At 41.4% G+C, this 26,216-nt stretch overlaps 1 protein-coding gene across 1 annotated transcript in view; it reads right to left on the bottom strand.

Moving 5' to 3' along the window:
- The window catches only part of RFX6 (regulatory factor X6), a 61,084-nt gene that overhangs the window by 15,934 nt on the left and 18,934 nt on the right, over positions 1-26,216 (bottom strand). The window contains exons 6-14 of the mRNA XM_075597708.1: positions 25,173-25,200; positions 11,725-11,832; positions 10,308-10,385; positions 10,098-10,211; positions 9,959-10,008; positions 8,533-8,692; positions 7,324-7,468; positions 6,580-6,674; positions 6,108-6,225 (exon numbers count right to left, since the gene is read on the bottom strand). Of these exons, the coding sequence (XP_075453823.1) occupies positions 6,108-6,225; positions 6,580-6,674; positions 7,324-7,468; positions 8,533-8,692; positions 9,959-10,008; positions 10,098-10,211; positions 10,308-10,385; positions 11,725-11,832; positions 25,173-25,200 (896 nt within the window). The remainder of the gene's footprint in view (positions 1-6,107; positions 6,226-6,579; positions 6,675-7,323; positions 7,469-8,532; positions 8,693-9,958; positions 10,009-10,097; positions 10,212-10,307; positions 10,386-11,724; positions 11,833-25,172; positions 25,201-26,216) is intronic.

The following is a 26,216-nucleotide window of genomic DNA, read 5'->3' as shown; positions in this document are numbered from 1 at the left end:
TCCTCTGTGAAAGTGTTTTATAAAGGCCTGGAAAATCCCACAATGCACTGCCAGAAAAATGTAACCATTTACTTTTGTGGATAAATTGCATGTGTGTGAGTGAGTGAGTGAGTGAGTGAGTGAGAATAAGAGTGAGTGAACTGCACCATCTAATACACCTACTATGATAACTGACAAAATGATTTACAAATGAAACACACACAAAATAATACAAATGAATACATATAGTCTGTGAATATGTGAAAACATCTCTTTTTGTTTAACTATTTTCAATTTTTGGTTCAGTATTTTAAATGGAGAAATTCTGCTCGGCCATAGCTCATTTAAATGGATAGGTGCATTAGGGAAAGCAAAATAACAAAATGAAGAAGAAAGAAAGTCCCTCGTGATTGCACTCTGTGGGGGTTATGCACTAAGCAGTGATAAGTGGGTTTTCTGGGTGCTATGCACAAAGCAGTGATAAGTGCTTTTAAGTGAGATAACTGCCTTTATAGCGTGATACTGCCTGCTGTGAGATTCACAAAGCAGTGATAACAGTGCAGTAACCTGCTTTAATGGCTACTTAAAAGCACTTATCACTGCTTTGTGAATCTCACAGAAGGCAGTATCGCGCTATAAAGGCATTTATCTCACTTAAAAGACTTATCACTGCTTAGTGCATAATCCCCTGTATCCGGTCATATAAAGAAATAAGGAGAACAATGCCTATATATTGCATCCTTTAAGCAATTCACTAATAATACTTAACGTTTAGTTATATACAATGGAAAATGAATAAGATATATTTTAAAAGTCAAATAAATGTTCCTGTGTCTTTATTTGCAGCTGCAGTCATATAAAGTAGGTACTCTGTAATACATGTCTCTTAAGAAATAGAGATGAACACCCCCCTCACTATTGTATGTAATTAGTGATTAGATCTCCACACCTAAAAGATCAAATTGTAACGGATAATTCCTGAACTAAGCCCTTATTGAAACCAGCTACAGTAGCTATCTACAGGATTTAAAGCTGTTAATCAGTTGTCAACGAAGACATTGAATCAGGAGAGGGAGGGAAGATGGGGAAAATGACCGAGCTGAGAGAGATGCTACAGGGCCCGTAGTTCCTTCGTGGCCTATGAAGAAGCGTCTGAAATATATGTAACCCCCTTTCCCTATGCCTAAGTGAAACCGTGGGCGATTACATGTGCTGCTGTTACTTGAGGCTCACAGGAGGCCAAAGCCTCCACTTCTGGGGAGCCTGGGGTGACATGTCTCGCGGGGCAGCGCCTCCATTTATGAGATTCCCAGCATAAGCGGGATTACTTCGCATAGGAAACAATATACTCAGCAATAAACAATATCACACCAGATATTAAATAACTTGTCTTTACTGTGGTCCCACAGTAAGGCAAATAATACAATACACACAGTACAATAACACAATAACACAGTACCACAGTACCCCTGTGAGTTCCCCCAAAGTACTGAGGGTGCAGGTCCTACTCGGTTATAGGCATCTTATTTGCGCTCCTTTTCGGGTCTAGCCATGGGGCTACTGTCCGAGGAGGTAGATTGCCACTCTGCCGGGTGAATGGTGAATACATGGCTTCGGGGGTATGGGTGGCTGACTTTGGACAGTCCCTGGCAAAGTGACCTTCTCTGTTGAAGTTATAACAGTGGATACTTCGGGTCGCACCTGAGATGGGGTTGGGGGCCGAGCTCCGAGGCAACTGGAGCATCTGGCGTAGAGGGTCCTGGGGTACTCTCCTCAAGATTCTCTTTCACACTAGGCTTCCTGGATGTAGCTACTTTACTCTCTCCTTTGGAGGGTTCCCGAGACGTCTTGGGAGTATGGAATCGCAGGATAACCTCTTGATCTTGCACTTGATCCTTCAGGTCTTCAAAGTTAGGAGAATTCTCAGTAGAAATGGTGCAGCTGATCCTGGCGGCGATAATGTGTGTAGGCAACGCTCCCTGCAGAAATGATTTAGTTCGGATATCATCTAGATCAGGGATGCGCAAACTTATTTTCATGCCGCTCCCCTGTCGCCTCTCCCCTCTGTCTCGCACCCCTCCCCCCGCACGGCTCGGCATCAAATGACGTTGCGGGGTCATGTGACATCACATTGCCATAGTAACATGACGTCACATGACCCCGCTGACTTCTTTGACGCCGGTTGCCATGGAGACGTGTCGTTGGAACGAAGGTAAGGCCTCACGCGATCCCCGGCATTTATTTTAAATGCCTTCGGGGAAGCGTGGGGGCTCTGAAACACCCGCGCCCCCCCCAGAAAATCTAGCGCCCCCCCAATTTGCGCACCGCTGGTCTAGATCAGACACTCGGATGATCTTCTTGGAGATCAGGGTCCATAGGGCCAATTGAAGCCACCGGAGGAATGCCGATAAATCTTCCCCTCATCTTGTTTGAGAGTGTGGAACTGGGCCATTAAAGCGATGGCATCGTCCTTCGTGCCGCAAGCTTTAGTTAAGGTCAGAATCAGGGCTTGGGCATTGGTTTCTGCATGACACTCACTGTACAATTGCTCTATATTGGCGGTCGGGGGCCGCAGGCACTCCACGATCTGCTGGCTCTTGACTGTGTCAGAGCAGGACCATTCTGGCAGCACTTTCACCACATGGTCCCTCCACTCCCAACGGCGTAGGCCGCACTCCAGAGAAAGCTTTTAGCTTGCGATAGTGGTGGGTTTGTGATGACTGCGCAAGTTTGTCAGCCAGTTGCTGTAGTACTTCTTCGAACACCGAGCCGCCGGATGAGCGGTGACTGTTGCAGCCAGACCGGTTGCTGTGAACTGACCCTGGACTAGCGACGTTCTTACTGGGGATATCAGAGGCGTAGAAGTGTTCAGCCCCCATAGGCACCTCAGGGGCCTGTCCGGGTCTAAAATCCGCCATCTTTATAGGGAGGTCGGCATATATAAGCGGGCAACCACTGGGCAGGGCTCCAGGAAAATGCAGGGCCCGGGAGGCCATCATCTGTATGTAGGATCCCATTTTCGGTCTAGGGATTGGGCCGTAGCTAACCAAGGAAACCGCCTCCGGAGGGACAGACTTGGTGTGGGGAAATGTTAGCCGGGACATTCCCAATGGCGACCATGTGCTAGGGAGACTCTTGGAGCTCCACAGCCCACTGACGGACCTCCTCTCTGGACAGTATGAACATAATTCCCTATAATTTGGTTCTACTATTCTCGGGCACTCCAGGTCTGAATCTCAGCAGTGCCTCCAAATGCAACCCTCTTTCCCTATGCCTAAGGGAACCCGCGGGCGATTACGCATGCTAAAGTTACCTGTGAGGTCACAGGAGGCCAAAGCCTCTACTTCTGGGGAGCCTGGGGTGAGATATCTCACGGTGCAGCGCCTCCACCTATGAGGATCCCAGCGTAAGCGGGATTACTCCGCATAGGAAACAATATACTCAGCAATAAACAATATCACACCAGTTATTATATAACTCGTCTTTACTGTGGTCTGACAGTATGGCAAATAATACAGTAAACACAATACAATAACACAATAACACAATAACACAGTAACAAAGTACTCCTGTGTGTTCCCCAAAGTACTGTGGGGGCCCTGGGTTCCTCAAACCCGGGTATCCGCAGAACAATTCCCACCCCAAAGTGTATGAAGGTAGCGCTACCCTCCCTGAGGTGTGGTGGTGCAGAGTGGGTACCTACCTGGCTACAACCAGGGAATTAGGGGGATCCTCTGTTAGAGGGGTCTGCAAAATTCCCCTTGCCTTACAGGTGGTGGTCCCGTTTGGCCTCGTCCAAAGGCCGCAGGTTGCCGCATGGACGTCCGTCCAACGGCGCGGTGGTGTGGGTTGTGGATCTCTAAGGGGGAAGAGTCCCTGTCTAGGGCCTTCCCTACAATACTGCACTAAAACAGGATCGAGGCCTAACTGTTGCCCAGGGGCAAGGTTTTGGCCTAGTCCAGGGGCTTACTGGCTCTCTGGACATGTCCGTCCTCTCCGCTGGCTCCATGACGACTGACCACACTGGCTCCTAGTCCTGCGGAGATCTGTATCCACAAAATGGCCACTCGCTCGTAATTGGCTGGGATGGCCCATGTGACCTACCCCCACCCAGAGGCCTCCCGTAGTTGCAGTTTACTTGGTTACTTGCGGAGCCATTCCAAGATGACCGTCACAACTATCCCCCGATCTGACGGAGACCTTGAGGATGAGCCGGGGCACCAGAGAGCCAGCTCCCCCTCCTCTGGGCAGGTAAAGGGAACCCCACTACATATATATCATGCGAAATGTGCATCAGCTTACTCTGGAATCCTAATTTTGTCAGCTTTGGGTTCAGCATCTTTTTTGAACTCACCTAGGGTCTTCTTGAAATGGCCTGGATAGCCTCACTGGCACGTAAGGTATTAATGACCACTTGATGTATATTGAAATGTATATTTTAAGAATGTTTTTATTGTTGTGTTTTTTTTTTTATGATTGTACAATGACTTATAGTCATTTTGGCTACTTGGCCTGGAGCTCATTGCTATAGATGGGGGGTTGTTAGGTGTGTTGTACTGGGGTGGCGGAAGTGGGGTTGGGTGATGTATGCCATAACAGTTAGTACAACATTGCATTGCAATGCCTTATTAGCCCCTATGGCATAAAACAGGTAGATAGTTAGGACGCATTATTGCAGCGCCTAGCACAATCCCATGGGTAAAATAGTGTGTTAGCCCCGCCCCTTCTCGCTCATGGCTAATTAAAAAATAATGACTGCTTTTCCCGCTAATGTATTGTGTATGTCCTGATGCAGCTGGTGCAATAACGTTGGCTAAATCTGTACAATAGCTTTACACATGGCCACTATGGTTACCAAGGGGTTAATAATTAAAGTCTTTCATTATCGTATATATACGAGGTATATATTACAATTCAATATACCCCAGGCATTCTTTTCCCCAGACAATTGTATTGATATAATTTGTATTAAATTTGGTACAAAGTGTAAAAAAAAAACATTTCAGGGGCGGACATGTCTACATTTTTTTTTTTTTTTAAAGAGAGAGAAGAAAGAGGAAAAAGAGAGAGTGAAGAGAGAGAAGAGAGAGTAGAGAGAGGAGAGAGAGGAGAGAGAGAGAGAGAGATGATGATGATATCTCTGTGACCATCTCTCAACACTACAAGAAGCAGGTAAAAACAAATAAATAATTGCTGGACTTTAAATGACCTACCAAGACTAACAAGGGATAGTTTCTGAGATTTTAGTCTAATCTTTTGTTACATGACCCAACTAGCTCAATATGTTTACTGCCCAATGGTACACTAATTAGATCAAAGAAATTACTGATGAAAGTAAGACATTCATTACACTAACTTAAACCCACAGTGAAGGAGATAAGGCTCCACTCAGAATGAGCCCGACTGCTCTAGTTATATTTACATTTAAATAGAGTGTGTAGATAATAGCTAACAAAAAAATCTTTATAAAGTGAATGAAAGGAGATATGGATTTTAAAGAAAGACAAATTTGCATGTTTTTTCACTAAATTAATCCCATGGACAATTAATCTACAAACAGGAGCAATGATGTAGGTAATAGTAATAATGACAAACAAACCAATTACACAGAGGTAATGATCTCACTCAGTACAGCACTAGTGTGCAGTCTAATACTATTTCTCTAGTTTTAAAAACATTTAAATTAAAGTATAACCATGTTTTATGAACATGCATAAACATTATTTAATTTAGCAATGAAATGTCACAACTATGAATAATCTCGTATTAGTATGCCAAATAGACACAAAAATAATTGTATTATTATAAACGGCATTGTTTCAGCACTCTTCAGTACCTTATTTTAAATCATCATAATACATTGTACTGTAGATACTGTTCCTTTTCTTATCTGACTTACAAGAGGAAGTGCGGTTCCACAGGTTGCATTAGTATCTCTACATTTCATGGGAAAGAAACTGGTCTAAAGCGTAAAGATCCTGTTTACAATTGGTGAAGCAGCTCCTAGTAATCTTGGGCAAGTCACTATTTTTGTCTGTGTCTTTGGCACTATACATTATTAGACTATACAATATCAGTGACATACAATTACATTAGTAATGTCTAATATTATAATAATATTCCAATACCAAAGCTGGATGCGTTATTTAGCGTTAGATTGTGCATGACTCGGGCACCGAAAAAGCTCCACTTCAGCAGAAAGTCCTGAGCCCGCTTCTTCAGGGACTTTCCATTTTGCTTGCTTGCCTAAAAATATAAGAAGTAATTCATAAACTAGTATTGCACTAAACTGCCAAATAAAGCCAGTATGCCCACCCCCCCCCCCCCCACCCCCGGTTTATGGTTTATGAAATAATTCATTTATTTGTTAATAACAAAAAACAAATGAGCATTTGAGCTATGCCTAGTGCCTAATGTAGAAAAATGATAACAAGATATAGAATAAGTACACTTCCTGTGGAGTGTTACTCATGTGAAATGTCTCACTCATTGGGTCACAGTCCCACTCATACAAACATTACTGGTGTCATAGCGATTGAAGCCAATAATGAAAATATATATTGCTCATTGTACTGTAGGTGACTATCAGAAGACAGTTACCTTGATAACTCTTTGTTCTACAACATTATCCAGCCATTCTATAAAGGACTCCACAGTGGCATTCTTCTTCAGCAGATCTTTTAGCTCCTGAAACACTGTAATAGAGTAACCTACCATGTAAAAGGAAAGAAAGTATTGCAGTCTCTACTCTGATCATGACTTTTTGTAAATTCTACCTGTACTGTATTTAGTAAATGTGGCATTGTTTAAATAAAGCATGCATTAAGAGTCTGTCCAGTTTCAACGTGAATCCTTACATATGATGGTGTTACCCCTTGTAAGAAAATTTTCCATCACAAGCCTGAAGAATGTAATTTTAAATAACATTGTAGGGTCATTGCTACAGGGATTTCTGTGAAGACACTTTCTGCAGGTTTATCTTCATTAACAGAGAAATCGAAGACATCCTATGACAATGACAAGGGCCACCTATGCAGTCATTATATATATATATCTATATATATATACACATACCTGAAAGTCCCTTTAAGCTCTTGTGAAACAAGGTGGTAGTCCTTGCGACTTTGCAGACATAAAGGGGGTTATTCAATAAACTGTGGTAGTGCCCCAATCAGCACAATCCCAGTTTAAAAAAATAACTCCTAGTAGAGAGAACAAGAATATATTGCTAAACCTCATGTTAATTTTAAGAGTATATATATATATTTCATTGGAATACATTATTTTTGAAGATGACCATTTCTCGGGTGTTTCCTAATTGCTAAGTATGGAATATGGACTCACGCTCAGTGTAAACGTCACAGTCAGAGTCCCCACCGCTGGAACCGGAAAGGAGAGCCTGAGATCCAATGCTGTACAAATCCACTTTCTCAATGTCAGATACCATGGAATTTACCACATTCTGATCAAAAAGGGCTGGCCGTGCTATCTAAGTAAATTATATAACAAAACAAACTGTTGAAGTGTGAATGCATTATATACCGAAAATTACCTATTCCCTTTTTTTTCTAAAGAGGATCGACATGGTTCATTCATACAAATGTGTGAACTTTTCACATGAGTGGTTGAACCATCCGAAATTGGTCCTTTTTTAGTTGTGGGAATAAAACAGCGGCTCAATAGGGGTTCGCACATGATTAGCCAAGCAATAAGTCAATGTACATTGCAATTTTTTGACTAGAGTTTCTTAATACTGAGATTATAAATAGTGCACACACATCATGTTTCACTCACTGGTAACATTTTGCTAAAAGCTTACTAATTAGGCAATGTTATTAGCCATGTAATGCTTAACAAAACACTTTGCAGGGAATCGATTTTGTGGACAAACTGCTTAACCTTTTTCAGATCAGTTTTGGACAGTTTTCCACATCTCTAGTCATTTGTGAATAAAATTATCCTATTTACCATGGAAGATGGTAATTATCTCATAATATATATTTTATATATGTTAGACTGGCGATAATATAATACTATATACTAATGCACACGTGCATGGTATTATAAAGTATTATAGAAATACTATAAAAATATATTATTATTTGTTGCCTCTTATTTGCCTTTCCTATCATTTAGAATTGTTGGTAAAAATGTCCTGTCTTATCCGCCGATCCGTACACGATACCATCTTTTTAAAGAAAATACCAAGAGTTTACAGCATTCTGTGAAAATCTAAAGAAGTAAGCAAAACATATACACTCTCAAAATTACAGAACAAAAACATAAGCTTGATTAGTTTGTTTTTTTGCAGCAATTTGTTTAGATTTGATAAATATTAACATGTTGACATGTTTTAATAGCTACAGCAAACTATAAAGAACGTCTTTAAGACAATGTAGCAGAGTATATCCAAAAAAAAATAAGATTTTTTTTTCTCAAAGATTAGGATCATACCAAATATTAATTCCTGACATGTAATCGGATGGATATAAATGTCTTTTACCGGCAAGTACAGTAGAACAGGTTTAAAACTCTGGGGTATTTGAAGCTTACCTGGGCTAAATGTAAGAATGATGTCTGTCGCTTCAAAGATGACACAAATCTCCGTGAAATAGGCAGTTTCTTCTCAAAGAGGGCTTCAGGAAGGTTTTCCAGTGATGAAATAACCCATTGTTCCCAGTGTTTTGCAAAATTTCGTATGTCTGCTAGCAAACTAACAGAAAAAAGGGATGTATGTGTATATATATATATAATGATACTTAGATGTTAAATATTACCTGACACTCTTCTTTTAAAGGAACCTAAATACATTGGTCAGAGAAACAGTAATGACAAGCAAAGTTTCACATTGTCAAATACAATGGCATCCCATCATTTGCTCAAACTCACTACTAAGACATGGAAGCTTCCTAACATCAGGAGGTCAATGTAAAAGAGGACATTTCAACCATCAATATTGAGAACTTATATCAGTATATTCTATCAAGATGCAAACATGGTTGCTGGGTCAATTGTAATGCTTTTTTTAAGACGCAACCTCATTTAAATTCTCTGGTCACAGAAAGTCACAAGTAGTGACCACTCCTACTCTCTTAGCAAAGCTCAGTAAAAAATAAATGGCATATTATCCAGCAAGTCAAATCAAATTTGAAAGTGTACTATTTTAGTTCAGCTACTATGAGTTGTGTTCTTTGCATCTTCACCATTGGGGATATTTATCAAAGTCTCCTGTCTGGTGTAAACAAACAGCACCCGATTTATCAAAGGAAAAAGTCATGTTTTCAGTATGATCTTTTCTTTTGATAAAAGTAGTGCAATTTTTGTATCTGGTTAAACACTGAGGCAAGATTGGAGCAAAACCAGTACCACATTTATTTATCCGTAGCCGGACCTTATGATGGTTTCTGAATGTCACGAGGGCCGACATGCCGGGGGCCTTTACTACATCCAGGGACTGTCAGGCGATTAATGTTCATTTTCTAGGAGGAGATCGTCCCCCACTGGAGCGTTGAACGCGATGAGAATGGAAGTTGGGACCCCAAACGATCACATGGTCCCAATCCCAGAAGACAGTAGGCGGTTTTCCAGCATTGAAAGTTTTAAGTAAGAGAAATCCTACGGAAATTCATTTTTTTTTCTTTTGATTAATGTAATTAGTTTTTCACTTGTTATGCTCCAGTGTTGTAAACTGGATCTGTGTATAATGGTTACAACATAACATGCCAACCAATACGTTTGAATATGAATGCATCTTGAGCAAATATAAAGAGCTTTAGTTTACTACTTAAATGCAGATATATATGACATACTCTGCCAAAGCTGCCTTTTTGTGAGTTAGAGCTAGTTAACAAAATATGTGTATTCAAAATGCCAGAGAACTCTGAAGTATCGGACAGTCTTACCCCACTAAACAGAGTTTGAGTTTTGACATTTCCATATTTCTGTTGGAAAAGGAGGCATTTTATGGAAACCATCTCACCTTTCTGGCATTTCTTGCATTGTTGCTGGAATGAGTACGTCTGTAAGAACCTAAAACAATGGAAGAAACTGTGGTTTTAAATCTTGAAATTGTGAATCACGTTGTTTTAAACATTTATTTAAAGTGCACAGCCGCCCACCTTGTAGAGGATGGAATCACAGACGCAGAATATATCTATGATCACAGGGTTTTCAAGCAGGGGGAGCAGGTGATCTGGCATTCCTTGCCAAAAATGTAATAAGAAATGCTGGATCTATGAAAAAATAAAAACATTGAATCCTTCATGTGCTATAGTATGCCACAAAACGCAGATCTGAAGTAATATCTTTAAAAAAAAAAAAACTCTTACCTCTTCAAAGTTTCCATTGATAGCATTGTCAAGCACACACTGACAGTGGGTTTTGTACATCATGATGAGTGTATCTACCTATTTCAAAGGAAATATTAAGTGAGGAAGGGGAAAAAAGGGGGGCAGAAGGGAAGGGGAAAAGGGGGTACAGGGTGGAAGGGGGAAAGGGTGTTACGCGGGAAGAAGGTACATTGTTGAGTGATTGAAACTATGATTGTAAACCATGAAACAAATGTGGAAGAAGTCAGTTCTTCTTATTCGACTGTAGAGAGTGGCACGTGGCCTGGTTTTCTGGTTTGGGTTCTAAAGAATTCGTGTTGTCCGTCCACAGGCAACGTATTTGGTTTTGGCAAAAGATGGGGAAAACCATTTGTGAAATCACAATCTACCAAAACCATACATTTAAAATAAAATACAAACCCAAAACCCTTAAGATTTTTAGAACCAAGACCCAAAAATGATTTACAACAAAAGTCAGAGCAGCGGGCCAAGTGTCCCAGGTGTTTCTCTCTGTTTCTTTTTTTAAACTATTTTACGGTTTTCAGTTATATTATTTGAGGTTACTAATTGTTTTTACGATTTTCCATCATGTAATAAAAATACATGATAATAAAATTACTGTGCAGTATATTATAGGATGACAGTAAAATACACCTTTGCATTAACAAGAAGCAGAAATTACAAAATAAATATCATCTTTTCAAATTCAAGAAAATCATATGAGAAATAATACATAATTCTTTATCTTATTAAAAAAAGACATTAAAGTTATGGCCCAATAGAATAGTGATTTGGTTTTCTTTCTCAATATTTTGGGGTTTTAGTTCTAAAAATATTAAGGGTTTTATATTTGGTTTTGGAATGTAAAGGTAGGGTCTAATTTCATACACCCAGATTTGCTAATTTGTACTAAAATGTACAGCATTTTTCACAATGCCCACATACTGTAAATGTGCCATCTCTTATTTTACAAAGGCAATTGCCCAAATACTACATTTGAACATACATGTACTGACTTTAAGCATTTTATTGTATTGCTTTGTAACTTGTAATACAACCCGCTTACAAACAAAGGCAGTTAATTAGTAAGTTACTTGATAAACTTTCCTTTGGGATAAAAACAGTAGATCAACATTAGGAAACCATTCACTTTGCTTGATATACATTAGTTGTGTGTGTTTGGTCCCTCTCTGTTTGTTGATATATCAATATCTTGACACTTTTGAAGACAGAGATATGGGGAAGATTACAGTTAGTAACTGACTAGAGCAGGGCTGGCCAACTCCAGTTATTGACTGAGCCACTGATTGAGCCACCTATGCTGAAGCAGGGAATTTCCATAAAACCTGACCTGTTGCTCGGCCTTGAGGACTGAAGTTGGCCACTCCTGCATTGGAGAAAAATCTCAGAATTATACCTTCTCTTTCGACACACACCCCTGTAAGACAAGATGTTGAGCACTTGGAAATTCAGGCAGCAGAGTTCCAGTCTTTGAACTGAGAGAATATTTCCGAGTGAAGCCTCCCTGCAGAAATAAAAATAAATGCAAATATGTCAAACTTATGGGCATGAAACAAACATTTGAGGGCAGGAAACAAACATTTGAGGGCAGGAAACAAACATTTGATTGCTGATTGCAATAGAAACAGCTATATATGCATATATAAAAGTATACATTACCGCATAGCAGCAAAAAGGAGACAGCACTCAGGTGAATGAAATTAAATGTATTAAATACAGCACATAACTCCAATGTTTAGATCCCACAGGGGGATCTTCCTCAGGGGTGTGTGCATCCCCCTGAGGAAGATCCCCCTGTGGGATCGAAACGTTGGAGTTATGTGCTGTATTTAATACATTTAATTTCACTCACCTGAGTGCTGTCTCCCTTTTTGCTGCTCTGCGGTTATGTATACTTTTATTATTTATATGGGACATGCACCTATTCATTATTGAATTGTTATTGGAGTGCCAGTGATTCTTTATCACATATACATATATACATATATATATATATATATATATATAAATACATACACACACATACAGTATATATGCCGTCGACGCATGATTTTTTGTTGTTGTTCACAATAAAGGCTCTGTATCAATAGCATATTACAAATATATTTATTATCTGCTGTTTAAGTAACCAAATTGAATATTCTTTAAAAAAAAAAAAGTAATTTAGCAAACATTTTGCTTTTCATTAATTCCTAAGAAAGAATATATTTATATGGGGGTTCACTTATCAAAATCTCGTAGCTGCGAAAATGTAGTACAAAAATATTGCATCAGAACAGGGGTAAATCCTCTGCTAAATAAGGGCAAATAACATTACCTTACCTAATTTGGTAACAGATGTTATTTTTCCTTCATTTAACGGGGTTCCTCAAAGCTAATCATACAGGATGCATAAATAAGGTCCGCTAGCAAAACCACCATCCTTACGTTACCTGTATGAACGGGGATGATCGTAGCACTGAGACTCCTTTTCCAATACACTGCACATGCGCATTGGTCAAACTTTAAGGTGCGTTGCAAAGGTAGCGTTATTAACAGAGATTGTCATGTGTGTTACTTAAAGCGAATGCAAATCTTGTTATAATATTAGAAATGTATAATTTTTCACTTAATTCTATGGTATATAATGTAATAATGACTGTATAAATTATGGCTCTACCATAATGTATATGCACACATACCTCAACAATATGAATTCATATTTAAGTTATATTAATGTACAATGAAAAAAATGAAGGAAGGACATCATTCATTTATTTTAATTGAACATTAATTTAAAAAAATAATATTGTTAAGGTATGTATGGATATTGTACACCGTACTTAGTACAGGTATGTATGGATATTGTACACCGTACTTAGTACAGGCATTATTACATTATATAATATATTAGTTCACACAAACATATCACTTTAATCACCAAAAACCATAATAGTTAAATAGGTTAATAGTCAAAAAACCATTGAGTTATTTATTGGAATAGCCTAAAAGAAGTGTAAGGAGTTTAGGATGTAACCCTTCATTACAAAAAATGACATCAGACATTTATATGATCCATAATATTTAACTTTGTATGATAGATGTAACTTTTTTGTAATCAAAGGGTTAAGTCCAATACTCATTACATTGCTTTTAGGCTATTCCAAGAAATAACTCAATGATAATCAGGGTCTGGATGGGAGTAAGGGCAGCTTTTGGAAGGTGCTAAATATTGTAGCGTTATTATCATGTGCTAACATTAAATCAGGTCTGAGGATCTCCTTTGCTAGGTATATTGCTCATCCCCATATGGTTTGCATATGAGTAAGCCTAACGTCCATTAAAACGTATGGATCCGTTACTTTTCCGAAAAATTCCAAGGACATATCGCAAAGCACCTTTGGGGCTACGCGTTACGGATATTGATACATTCAATTAACATTAACAGAATGTTAAGCAATTAGCAACCTTCTGAGGATCTACTCCAAAATACCCTATTTGTTTAAATTGGACTTTTTTCCTCTATACATCTTTTTGGGGGGCAGGAACTCCCTTCTAACAATGCTTACTTTTCTATATACATCTTTATTTATATAGCGCTAACGGTGTACATAGAGCAAAAAGATATGACAAAGCAGAATTATAATACTGTATATTATAAAGCTAAAATAAGTAAATATTGTTAGAAAGGAGATTCTGCCCCAGAGTTTAGAGGTGAATATCAATTACTTATTGCAAGCTTGTCTGTCAACAGTATGTGTTATATACAGTATGATGTAGGTTCCAATTTCCCGGAGAGTCTGACTTCCACGTACCCTACAGTACCTGTGGTTGCAAATTGTTTGTAGAGTAGTGCAAATGTTTTCAAATTAGGTTTACAAAATGTCTTAACACTTTTTTTTGCATGTAACATTTTCACCTGAGTATGGCAAAAAGATGCGACTTGTGACAGAAATGTGTAAATATGGCAGTATGCCTGGCAAGTTATTGCACGAAAAATATTGGCAGATTTCGCCTGGTTCATGAACGTCTGTGAGAAAACATATTGCACATCTCCAGGTGTTTGTTATTAGTGTGTTAGTATGTAGTATGGGCTCTCCCTTGCCCTGTTTTTACATGACCAATAAATAATCTTTTTATGGGATACGCACCCTCCTTCCTACTTTTTGATACCTACAGTAGTGCTCTTCCAGTTTTTCTCCTTCTCTACTAGGCTACTCCTTGGACGGAAGCACACCTGGGGACCCCTCACCTTTGGATCGCATGGACTGTGCAGCACTCAGAGTGAGTCAATCGCTTGCTACATGTTTTCCTGTTCAGGACTTTATTTAGACAATTGGAACGTTATAGGGTGTTATTATGCTCAATCTTCCTGGTGTTATTGTTAACAACAGCGTCACTTATCAGTGAGCTTACCATCCGGGACTGCAACCCAGTACCTGTCTTCTATCAAGTTTATGTAAGGGGTCCCCCCTACAAGTATCTGGTTATCCATTCATTCATTTATCCCACTGTTGGGGTCTTTAGCATTACGCAGTCACATGGTCTTAGTATTTTCATGGACTGCAGGGAGGTTTTAGCCCAGTTTTCCAGCTGGGAGGCTTTGATAACGAGCGCCACATGACATAGTGGCAGATGCATAGTCTTACAGACCTTCTTTGCTTTTCATATTCTTATTTTTGGTCTGTACTATTTTATAATATGTTGTTCATTTCCACTTCATGCTGTTTTTATTTCTTCCAATCAACCATATTATTTTTTCCCCTAGACCAGGGGTGGCCAACTCCAGTCCTCAAGGGCAACACCCAGGTCAGGTTTTAAGGATTTCCCTGCTTCAGCACAGGTGGCTCAATCATCGATTTATTATCTGCTATTTAAGTAACCAAATTGAATATTCTATTTAAAAAAAGGATGCAGTGTGCTGTGAGTGTGTGCTGTGAGTGTATGCAGTGTGCTGTGAGTGTGTGCTGGGAGTGTATGCAGTGTGCTGTGAGTGTGTGCAATGTGCCGTGAGTGTGTGCAGTGTGCTGTGAGTGTATTAGTGTGCTGTGAGTGTATGCAGTGTGCTGTGAGTGTGTGTAATGTGCTGTGAGTGTGCTGTGTGTGTCAGTGTGTGTGTGTGTGTGTGTGTGTGTGTGTGTGTGTGTGTCAGTGTGTGTGTCAGTGTGTGTGTGTGTGTGTGTGTGTGTGTGTGTGTGTGTGTGTGTGTGTGTGTGTGTGTGTGTGTGTGTGTGTGTGTGTGTGTGTGTGTGTGTGTGTGTGTGTGTAGTGTGCTGTGAGTGTATGCAGTGTGCTGTGAGTTTATGCTGTGAGTGTGTGCTGTGAGTGTATGCAGTGTGCTGTGAGTGTATGCTGTGAGTGTATGCAGTGTGCTGTGTGTGCAGTGTGCTGTGAGTGTATGCAGTGTGCTGTGAGTGTGTGATGTGAGTGTATGCAGTGTGCTGTGAGTTTATGCTGTGAGTGTGTGCAGTGTGTTGTGAGTGTGTGCAGTGTTCTGTGAGTGTGTGCAGTGTGTTGTGAGTATGATGTGTATGTAGTGTTCTGTGAGTGTATGCAGTGTGCTGTGAGTATGTGCTGGGAGTGTATGCAGTGTGCTGTGAGTGTGTGCTGTGAGTGTATGCAGTGTGCTGTGAGTGTGTGCAGTGTGCTGTGAGTGTGTGCAATGTGCTGTGAGTGTGGTGTGTGTGCAGTAAGTGTGCTGTGAGTGTATTCAGTGTGCTGTGAGTGTGTGCAATGTGATGTGAGTGTGTGCAGTGTGCTGTGGGTGTGTGCAGTGTGCTGTGAGTGTGTGCAGTGTGCTGTGAGTGTGTGCAATGTGCTGTGAGTGTGCTGTGTGTGCAGTAAGTGTGCTGTGTGTGCAGTAAGTGTGTTGTGTGTGCAGTAAGTGTGCTGTGTGTGCAGTAAGTGTGCTCTGAGTGTGTGCAGTGTGCTGTGAGTGTGTGCAGTGTGCTGTGAGTGTGTGCAGTGTGCTGGGAATATGCTGTGTGTGTAGTGTTCTGTGAGTGTATGTAGTGTGCTGTGAGTGTATGCAGTGTGCTGTGAGTGTATGCAGTGTGCTGTGAGTGTGTGCTGTGAGTGTATGCAGTGTGCTGTGAGTGTGTGCAGTGTGCTGTGAGTGTGTGTAGTGTGCTGTGAGTGTGTGCAGTGTGCTATGAGTGTGTGCAGTGTGCTGTGAGTGTGTGCAATGTGCTGTGAGTGTGTGCAGTGTGTGTGCAAAAAAAAGCTCTCTTAAAGTGACACTGTGTGTGTGTGTGTGTGTGGTCAGGGTTTAAGGATTTCCCTGCTTCAGCACAGGTGGCTCAATCATCGATTTATTATCTGCTATTTAAGTAACCAAATTGAATATTCTATTTAAAAAAAGGAATTTATCAAACATGTTGTCTTTCATGAATGCCTAAGAACGAATGTAGTTATATGAGGGGACACTCATCAAAATCTCGCAGCTGCGAAAATAGTGCAAAAATATGGCATCAGAATATAAAGGGGTGGATCCTCAGAAGTGCACTAAATAAGGGCAAATAAAGTTACCTTGCCTAATAAGGTAACGGACGTTATTTTTCCTTCAATGACTAAGACACTGACTGAGCCACCTGTGCTGAAGCAGGGATATCCTTAAAACCGGACCTGTTGGTGGCCCATGTGGACTAGAGCTGTCCACTCCTCTTCTAGAATATCAAGCCGAGGTACTTATAAAAACAGCGACTAAGTAAAGCTATTAGCAAATCAGTAGTATTCAATTAGTAGTAATTGCCTTAATGAGTTCTCAGTGTAATTTACTTATGTCCTCTTTACAAATTACTTGTACACTGTAAGTTATTTTTTGATGCCGATAAGAGAATGGGCTAGTGGGGAAAAAAACTGACAATATATTCAAATTCTGTATTGACACAAAATTAGCGAAGCAAAAATTCCATATTAAATCAATATTTTTGTAGCTGATCAATTGACTGTAAACAAGAGAAGTTTTCTGTTTGTTGATAAAAAAGGCAATTAGGTTCACTTTATTGCACAATTACCCATTAGCTGTATTAAAAGCTTAGAATAAAAAAAATATAGCTCACTTGTAATAGTCTTCTTAATGAAATACAGTCGTTTAATCATATGGCAGGGCTAATGGATTTACTTTATGTTGTTTGGATGTTTAGCTGATATACATACTAACATTACTTTCATATAGTCATATGCCAGCTGTGTGTAATTATTACTTAACACAGAAGCCGTGAAGATAATGTTATTATCAGGCAATATATTTATTATTGCATCTAAGTACCACAAAATCCCTAATGGCATAATAGCACCATCTTAGACCAGGTCCAGCAAAACAAGATACAGCTTAACCCCGTTATAGCGCGGTCCTCGGGGGCCATCCGCAACCACTGCGTTATAAACGGGGTCGAGGGAAAAAATGGCCACCGAAATTATTATGTTTTTGTGGTGGTACCGCGTCAGCCGGAGGGGGAAAGCTGAGAACTCTCCCAGCGTTCCCAGACCCGGTGGGGCAGCGGCAACCGCACGCAGCACTTACCCCGCATCTGGCAGCTCCTCTCCCTGTCTCTGCTTCCTGCTTCTGCTTCCGTCTTGCGAGAGCAAGTTCTCTTAAAGTGACAGTGTGTCTCTCTGTGTGTGTGTGTGTGTATTTGACAGTGTGAGAGTGTGTGTGTCAGTGTGTCAGTTTGTCAGTGTGTGTGTGTGTGTGTGTGTGTGTGTGTGTGTGTGTGTGTGTGTGTGTGTGTGTGTGTGTGTGTGTGTGTGTGTGTGTGTGTGTGTGTGTGTGTTTGTGTGTGTGTGTGTGTGCAGTGTGCTGTGAGTGTGTGCAGTGTGCTGTGAGTGTGTGCAGTGTGCTGTGAGTGTATGCAGTGTGCTGTGAGTTTATGCTGTGAGTGTGTGCTGTGAATGTATGCTGTGAATGTATGCTGTGTGTGCAGTGTGCTGTGAGTGTATGCAGTGTGCTGTGAGTGTGTGATGTGAGTGTATGCAGTGTGCTGTGAGTTTATGCTGTGAGTGTGTGCAGTGTGCTGTGAGTGTGTGCAGTGTGCTGTGAGTGTGTGGAGTGTGTGCAGTGTGCTGTGAGTATGATGTGTGTGTAGTGTTCTGTGAGTGTATGCAGTGTGCTGGGAGTGTGTGCTGGGAGTGTATGCAGTGTGCTGTGAGTGTGTGCTGGGAGTGTATGCAGTGTGCTGTGAGTGTGTGCAATGTGGTGTGAGTGTGTGAAGTGTGCTGTGAGTGTATTAGTGTGCTGTGAGTGTATGCAGTGTGCTGTGAGTGTGTGTAATGTGCTGTGAGTATGCTGTGTGTGTCAGTGTGTGTGTGTGTGTGTGTGTGTGTGTGTGTGTGTGTGTGTGTGTGTGTGTGTGTGTGTGTGTGTGTGTGTGTGTGTGTGTGTGTGTGTGTGTGTGTGTGTGTGTGTGTGTGTGTGTTTGTGTGTGTGTGTGCATTGTGCTGTGAGTGTGTTCAGTGTGCTGTGAGTGTGTGCAGTGTGCTGTGAGTGTATGCAGTGTGCTGTGAGTTTATGCTGTGAGTGTGTGCTGTGAATGTATGCTGTGAATGTATGCTGTGTGTGCAGTGTGCTGTGAGTGTATGCAGTGTGCTGTGAGTGTGTGATGTGAGTGTATGCAGTGTGCTGTGAGTTTATGCTGTGAGTGTGTGCAGTGTGCTGTGAGTGTGTGCAGTGTGCTGTGAGTGTGTGGAGTGTGTGCAGTGTGCTGTGAGTATGATGTGTGTGTAGTGTTCTGTGAGTGTATGCAGTGTGCTGGGAGTGTGTGCTGGGAGTGTATGCAGTGTGCTGTGAGTGTGTGCTGGGAGTGTATGCAGTGTGCTGTGAGTGTGTGCAATGTGGTGTGAGTGTGTGAAGTGTGCTGTGAGTGTATTAGTGTGCTGTGAGTGTATGCAGTGTGCTGTGAGTGTGTGTAATGTGCTGTGAGTATGCTGTGTGTGTCAGTGTGTGTGTGTGTGTGTGTGTGTGTGTGTGTGTGTCCAGTGTGCTGTGAGTGTGTGCAGTGTGCTGTGAGTGTGTGCAGTGTGCTGTGAGTGTATGCAGTGCGCTGTGAGTTTATGCTGTGAGTGTGTGCTGTGAGTGTATGCAGTGTGCTGTGAGTGTATGCTGTGAGTGTATGCAGTGTGCTGTGTGTGCAGTGTGCTGTGAGTGTATGCAGTGTGCTGTGAGTGTGTGATGTGAGTGTATGCAGTGTGCTGTGAGTTTATGCTGTGAGTGTGTGCAGTGTGCTGTGAGTGTGTGCAGTGTGCTGTGAGTGTGTAGAGTGTGTGCAGTGAGTATGATGTGTGTGTAGTGTTCTGTGAGTGTATGCAGTGTGCTGTGAGTGTGTGCTGGGAGTGTATGCAGTGTGCTGTGAGTGTGTGCTGTGAGTGTATGCAGTGTGCTGTGCGTGTGTGCAATGTGATGTGAGTGTGTGCAGTGTGCTGTGAGTGTGTGGAGTGTGTGCAGTGTGCTGTGAGTATGATGTGTGTGTAGTGTTCTGTGAGTGTATGCAGTGTGCTGTGAGTGTGTGCTGGGAGTGTATGCAGTGTGCTGTGAGTGTGTGCAATGTGCCGTGAGTGTGTGCAGTGTGCTGTGAGTGTATTAGTGTGCTGTGAGTGTGTGTAATGTGCTGTGAGTGTGCTGTGTGTGTCAGTGTGTGTGTGTGTGTGTGTGTGTGTCAGTGTGTGTGTGTGTGTGTGTGTGTGTGTGTGTGTGTGTGTGTGTGTGTGTGTGTGTGTGTGTGTGTGTGTGTGTGTGTGTGTGTGTGTGTGTGTGTGTGTGTGTGTGCAGTGTTCTGTGAGTGTGTGCAGTGTGCTGTGAGTGTGTGCAGTGTGCTGTGAGTTTATGCTGTGAGTGTGTGCTGTGAGTGTATGCAGTGTGCTGTGAGTGTATGCTGTGAGTGTATGCAGTGTGCTGTGTGTGCAGTGTGCTGTGAGTGTATGCAGTGTGCTGTGAGTGTGTGATGTGAGTGTATGCAGTGTGCTGTGAGTTTATGCTGTGAGTGTGTGCAGTGTGCTGTGAGTGTGTGCAGTGTTCTGTGAGTGTGTGCAGTGTGTTGTGAGTATGATGTGTATGTAGTGTTCTGTGAGTGTATGCAGTGTGCTGTGAGTGTGTGCTGGGAGTGTATGCAGTGTGCTGTGAGTGTGTGCTGTGAGTGTATGCAGTGTGCTGTGAGTGTGTGCAGTGTGCTGTGTGTGTGCAATGTGCTGTGAGTGTGGTGTGTGTGCAGTAAGTGTGCTGTGAGTGTATTCAGTGTGCTGTGAGTGTGTGCAATGTGATGTGAGTGTGTGCAGTGTGCTGTGGGTGTGTGCAGTGTGATGTGAGTGTGTGCAGTGTGCTGTGAGTGTGTGCAATGTGCTGTGAGTGTGCTGTGTGTGCAGTAAGTGTGCTGTGTGTGCAGTAAGTGTGTTGTGTGTGCAGTAAGTGTGCTGTGTGTGCAGTAAGTGTGCTGTGAGTGTGTGCAGTGTGCTGTGAGTGTGTGCAGTGTGCTGTGAGTGTGTGCAGTGTGCTGGGAATATGCTGTGTGTGTAGTGTTCTGTGAGTGTATGTAGTGTGCTGTGAGTGTATGCAGTGTGCTGTGAGTGTATGCAGTGTGCTGTGAGTGTGTGCAGTGTGCTGTGAGTTTATGCTGTGAGCTGTGAGTGTGTGCAGTGTGCTGTGAGTGTGTGGAGTGTGTGCAGTGTGCTGTGAGTATAGTGTTCTGTGAGTGTATGTAGTGTGCTGTGAGTGTATGCAGTGTGCTGTGAGTGTATGCAGTGTGCTGTGAGTGTGTGCTATGAGTGTATGCAGTGTGCTGTGAGTGTGTGCAATGTGCTGTGAGTGTGTGTAGCGTGCTGTGAGTGTGTGCAGTGTGTTGTGAGTGTGTGCAGTGTGCTGTGAGTGTGTGCAATGTGCTGTGACACTGTGTGTGTGTGTGTGTGTGTGTGTGTGTGTGTGTGTGTGTGTGTGTGTGTGTGTGTGTGTGTGTGTGTGTGTGTGTGTGTGTGTGTGTGTGTGCAGTGTGTGTGTGCAGTGTGCTGTGAGTGTGTGCAGTGTGCTGTGAGTGTGTGCAGTGTGCTGTGAGTGTATGCAGTGTGCGGTGAGTTTATGCTGTGAGTGTGTGCTGTGAGTGTATACAGTGCGCTGTGAGTGTATGCTGTGTGTGCAGTGTGCTTTGAGTGTATGCAGTGTGCTGTGTGTGATGTGAGTGTATGCAGTGTGCTGGGAGTTTATGCTGTGAGTGTGTGTAGTGTGCTGTGAGTGTGTGGAGTGTGTGCAGTGTGCTGGGAGTTTATGCTGGGAGTGTGTGTAGTGTGCTGTGAGTGTGTGTAGTGTTCTGTGAGTGTATGCAGTGTGCTGTGAGTGTATGCAGTGTGCTGTGAGTGTATGCAGTGTGCTGTGAGTGTGTGCTGTGAGTGTGTGCAGTGTGCTGTGAGTGTGTGCAGTGTGCTGTGAGTCTGTGCTGTGAGTGTGTGCAGTGTGCTGTGAGTCTGTGCTGTGAGTTTGTGCAGTGTGCTGTGAGTGTATCAGTGTGCTGTGAGTGTATGCAGTGTGCTGTGTGTGTGTGTGCAGTGTGCTGTGAGTGTGTGCAGTGTGCTATGAGTGTGTGCAGTGTGCTGTGAGTGTTTGCAATGTGCTGTGAGTGTTCTGTGTGTGCAGTAAGCGTGCTGTGACTGTATGCAGTGTGCTGTGAGTGTGTGCAATGTGCTGTGAGTGTGTGCAGTGTGCTGTGAATGTGTGCAGTGTGCTGTGAGTGTGTGCATTGTGCTGTAAGTGTGTGCAGTGTGCTGTGTGTGCAGTAAGTGTGCTGTGTGTGCAGTAAGTGTGCTGTGTGTGTATGCAGTGTGCTGTGAGTTTATGCTGTGAGTGTGTGCAGTGTGCTGTGAGTGTGTGCAGTGTGCTGTGAGTGTGTGCAGTGTGCTGTGAGTGTGTGGAGTGTGTGCAGTGTGCTGTGAGTATGCTGTGTGTGTAGTGTTCTGTGAGTGTATGCAGTGTGCTGTGAGTGTGTGCAGTGTGCTGTGAGTGTGTGCAGTGTGCTGTGAGTATGTGCAATGTGCTGTGAGTCTGTGCTGTGAGTGTGTGCAGTGTGCTGTGAGTGTGTGCAGTGTGTGTGCAAAAAAAAGCTCTCTTAAAGTGCCAGTGTGTCTCTGTGTGTGTGTGTGTGTGTGTGTGTGTGTGTGTGTGTGTGTGTGTGTGTGTGTGTGTGTGTGTGTGTGTGTGTGTGTGTGTGTGTGTGTGTATGTGTGTGTGTGTCAGTGTGTGTGTGTCAGTATATACCACCCACATACCCACAACACCTTGTGTTCATTATCCATGATGTAATCCAGCTGTGTGTAAACACTCCTGGATTACCTCATGGATAATGAACACAGGGTGTTGTGGGTATGTGGGGGGTATTTAAGGAATCACTTTTGACTTTTTTCTACATGCCACTTCAGTTCACTTGATAAAGACCACTAGGTCGAAACATTGTGATGTTTCTGTCTTAAAATAAATTAGATTATTGACAAATGCGTTGTGCTTTGCATTGCCCATCTTCATGTACTGCTGGAGCTTTTGCAGCTTCCACTCACTCGCAGGAGCACCGCTAACTGTATTACTTTCATTTACCAATTTTGTTTGGTGTGCAGCATCTACCTTATCCCACTTAGGATTCTCACATATTTCACACTTGAAATATTATTAAATCTTAATAGATAAAGATAACCCGATCAAACAAATGACACAAAAACATGATACTTTTTCAACATTTATTTATCCACAAATGATTAAACATTCAATATCCATGTGTGAAAAAGTATGTGAACCTTTAGATTCAGTACCTGGTGGCACCCTCTTGAGCAGCAATAACTTCAACTAAGCGTTTCCTGTAACTGCTGGTCAGTCTCTCACATCGGTTTTGAGGAATTTTGAACCATTCCTCCTTACAGAACTGCTTCAACTAGTGACATTTGAGGGCTTCCTTGTATGAACAGCTCGCCACAATATTTAGGATTTGACTAGGCCATTCTAAAACACAGAATTTCTTCTTCTGCGGCCATTCTTTTGTAGATCATCTTCTTGTTCATTGACCCACATTCGCATAAGTTTCAGCTCACAGACGAATAGCCTGAGATTCTCCTATAGAATCTTCTCATACAATGTAGAATCCATGGTTGTGCCAATGATGGAAAACCATCCAGGTCCTGAGCCAGCAAAGCAGCCCCAAACCATCGCACTGGGATGAGGTTCTTCTGTTTGAACAGTGTTTTCATTTTTGTCAAACATAACGTTTCTCATTGAGGCCAAACATTTCTACCTTTGACTTGTCTGTCTAGAGAACATTGTTCCAGAAGTCTTGAGGATCATATATGTGCTCTTTGGCGAACTTCAGACAGGCAGCAATGTTTCTTTGAGGGAGCAGTGGTTTCCTTCTGGCTATACTTCCATGAACACCATTTTTGTTCAGTCTTTTTCTGATAGTTGAATCATGAACACTCACATTAGCCAAGGCGAGAGTGGCCTGCAGATCCCTGATTATTACTCTGGCTTTATTTGTTACTTTCTGGATGATTTTCCCGTTTGTTCTTGGAGAGATTTTGGTAGGACGACCGCTCCTGGGTAGAGTGACTGTGGTATTGAACTTTCTCCATTTTATAGACTCTCTCTCTGACAGTGGATTGGTGGAACCCCAAATCCTTATAAATTGTTTTGTAACCCTTTTAGACTGATGAGCATCAATAACTGCTTTTTTGAGATCCTCAGAGATTTCTTTTGATCATGGCATGACATGTTTCCACACACCTATATGGTGAAGACCAAACTAACAAAGTTTCTGATCTTTATATAGGGTGGGGCATCGCAAATTCACACCTGAAGATCTACCTAATTATTTAAACACCTGATTCTAAATATCCCCTTTAATTTAGCTGATAAAACCAGGGTTTCACTTACTTTTTCACATACCCTGACTCTTAATTACTCATTGTTTATCTAATTAATTTTGTTTCAAAAGACATGGAATTGGTTAATATAAACCCTATTGGATAGTTAAGAAAAGACTGGTTTTGATTCAAGAAGGTTATCATGGAAAAACTATGGAATTTCCATCATTATCATTGCGGTTCACAAACGTTTTCTCACCATTGTATATACACTGCCTATATACACTACCTATACCTACCGTTTGTCACCCTTTTTGTGAAATATACTATAAATACAGTAAATATGGGTTGCATTCACTATATGATCTAAATCAGGGGTGGCCAACTCCAGTCCTCAAGGGCTACCAAGGTCACGTTTTAAGGCTATCCCTGCATCAGCACAGGGAGATCAACCAGTGGCTCAGTCATCGACTGAGCCCCCTGTGCTGAAGCAGTGATATCCTTAAAACCTGACCTGTTGGTGTCCTTGAGGACTGGAGTTAGCCACTCCTAATCTAAATCCTCATTTCATGATGTATCTGTCAGCTGCAGAGGCGTTCACATTGCGCAATACATATCTGATGCCTGATAAATTACATACTTGACTCTTATGTAGATATTAGATTACTGGAATTTTGATTCTCGCATACATGTTCTAGAAGTTTACATATTGAGCCATATTTATTAAGAAGTGATACAACTGAACAGATAAGTTTGGTGCTACAAAGCATCCTACAGCTCATTCTCTTTAATGAGCTGTAAAGGGCCATATTTACTAATACATGCTAGAAGGTATCTTATGAAGGAGCACTATGTAGTAAATATGGTCCGTTGGGTTGGTGCAAATCTGATATACTGTACAGTAGTTGCATGCAACAATCGGTGCTATTCCATATTCAAGCCCAATAAATATATATATTTTTAAATCAATTACAAGCTGCAATATTCAAATGGCATTATTTGTAAAGGAGATGTACTGTATTGTCAATGGTTTAAAAAGGCACTTACTTCACTCTTCAGCTTGCTACCAGAGAACCTTTAGAAAAACAATAAAATGTGTCAGTTACATTTCCATGTGCATTCATCAGACCAAACCGTACAGCTTACAGTACATACAGTAATTGGCAACATCAGTTAATTAATGGGCCAGAGATACTGTTCTCAAATACCCTCTAAAGCTGTGCGTGCCTTGTCACTAATGTCACAAGCCAACATGTAATATTACCATCCTGGGTCCATAACATTATGAGTTTGTGATCCAGTCCATCTCTTGCACTCTGTAAGATTACATACTGGATGGTGAAATGTTGCCTAGATGTTTTTATCTAACAGACAAAAAGTACTGCATGCTTCTTTACATAAATACAGTATAATCACTAATAAAAAATTATTTATCACGTCTTTCTAAACCTTTCACCTTATGGAGGGCAATATAATTAATAACACTGGAGTTGAAGGTAAATGTAGTTACTGTTGTTAGGTTAAGATAATTATTTTTATGTAATCTATTTAGCCTGTGGTTTTTTTTTGTTGTCAAGACATTTTATCAAGTAATTACTAAATAGTATTAAGCCAATTGATTGATTTTTGCTGTTTTTTTCTCAACTGCAATGCTATATATTTGTTTGATTTATCAATGCATCTTGTTCTAGATTGTACAATCTATTCAGCTTTTGTTTTCTAAAGAATCCTTTAACTTTTACAGTGCCCATCTGACATTCAATGAACTTCTTGATAAAGGGAGTTTTTCTAGCCCAAAATATTGCGTCTCATAAACTAGGGTTTATATAGCCTGTTGCTATATGTATATATTTAGTTTGATGGTATGGTTTTCTGTTCACATTGTATTGCATATATGTTGTATGATTTTTTCAGTACTGTTGATTGCGATCTTTTTACAATGTCACACTTATATTGAATATATGTCATTATGTTTTGAACATCAGTGTTGGTGTCTTATTTCCTATTTGACTATTTTGCGCCTTTCTTTGATCATATACTTACCTTTTATAGTAACGAGAGATACCATATGAGCAGACAGCAGTCTAATCA

Source organism: Ascaphus truei, chromosome 4 (assembly GCF_040206685.1).
Source record: "Ascaphus truei isolate aAscTru1 chromosome 4, aAscTru1.hap1, whole genome shotgun sequence".
NCBI classification, from domain to species: domain Eukaryota; kingdom Metazoa; phylum Chordata; class Amphibia; order Anura; family Ascaphidae; genus Ascaphus; species Ascaphus truei.
This window is presented reverse-complemented; position numbering and strand designations above follow the sequence as displayed.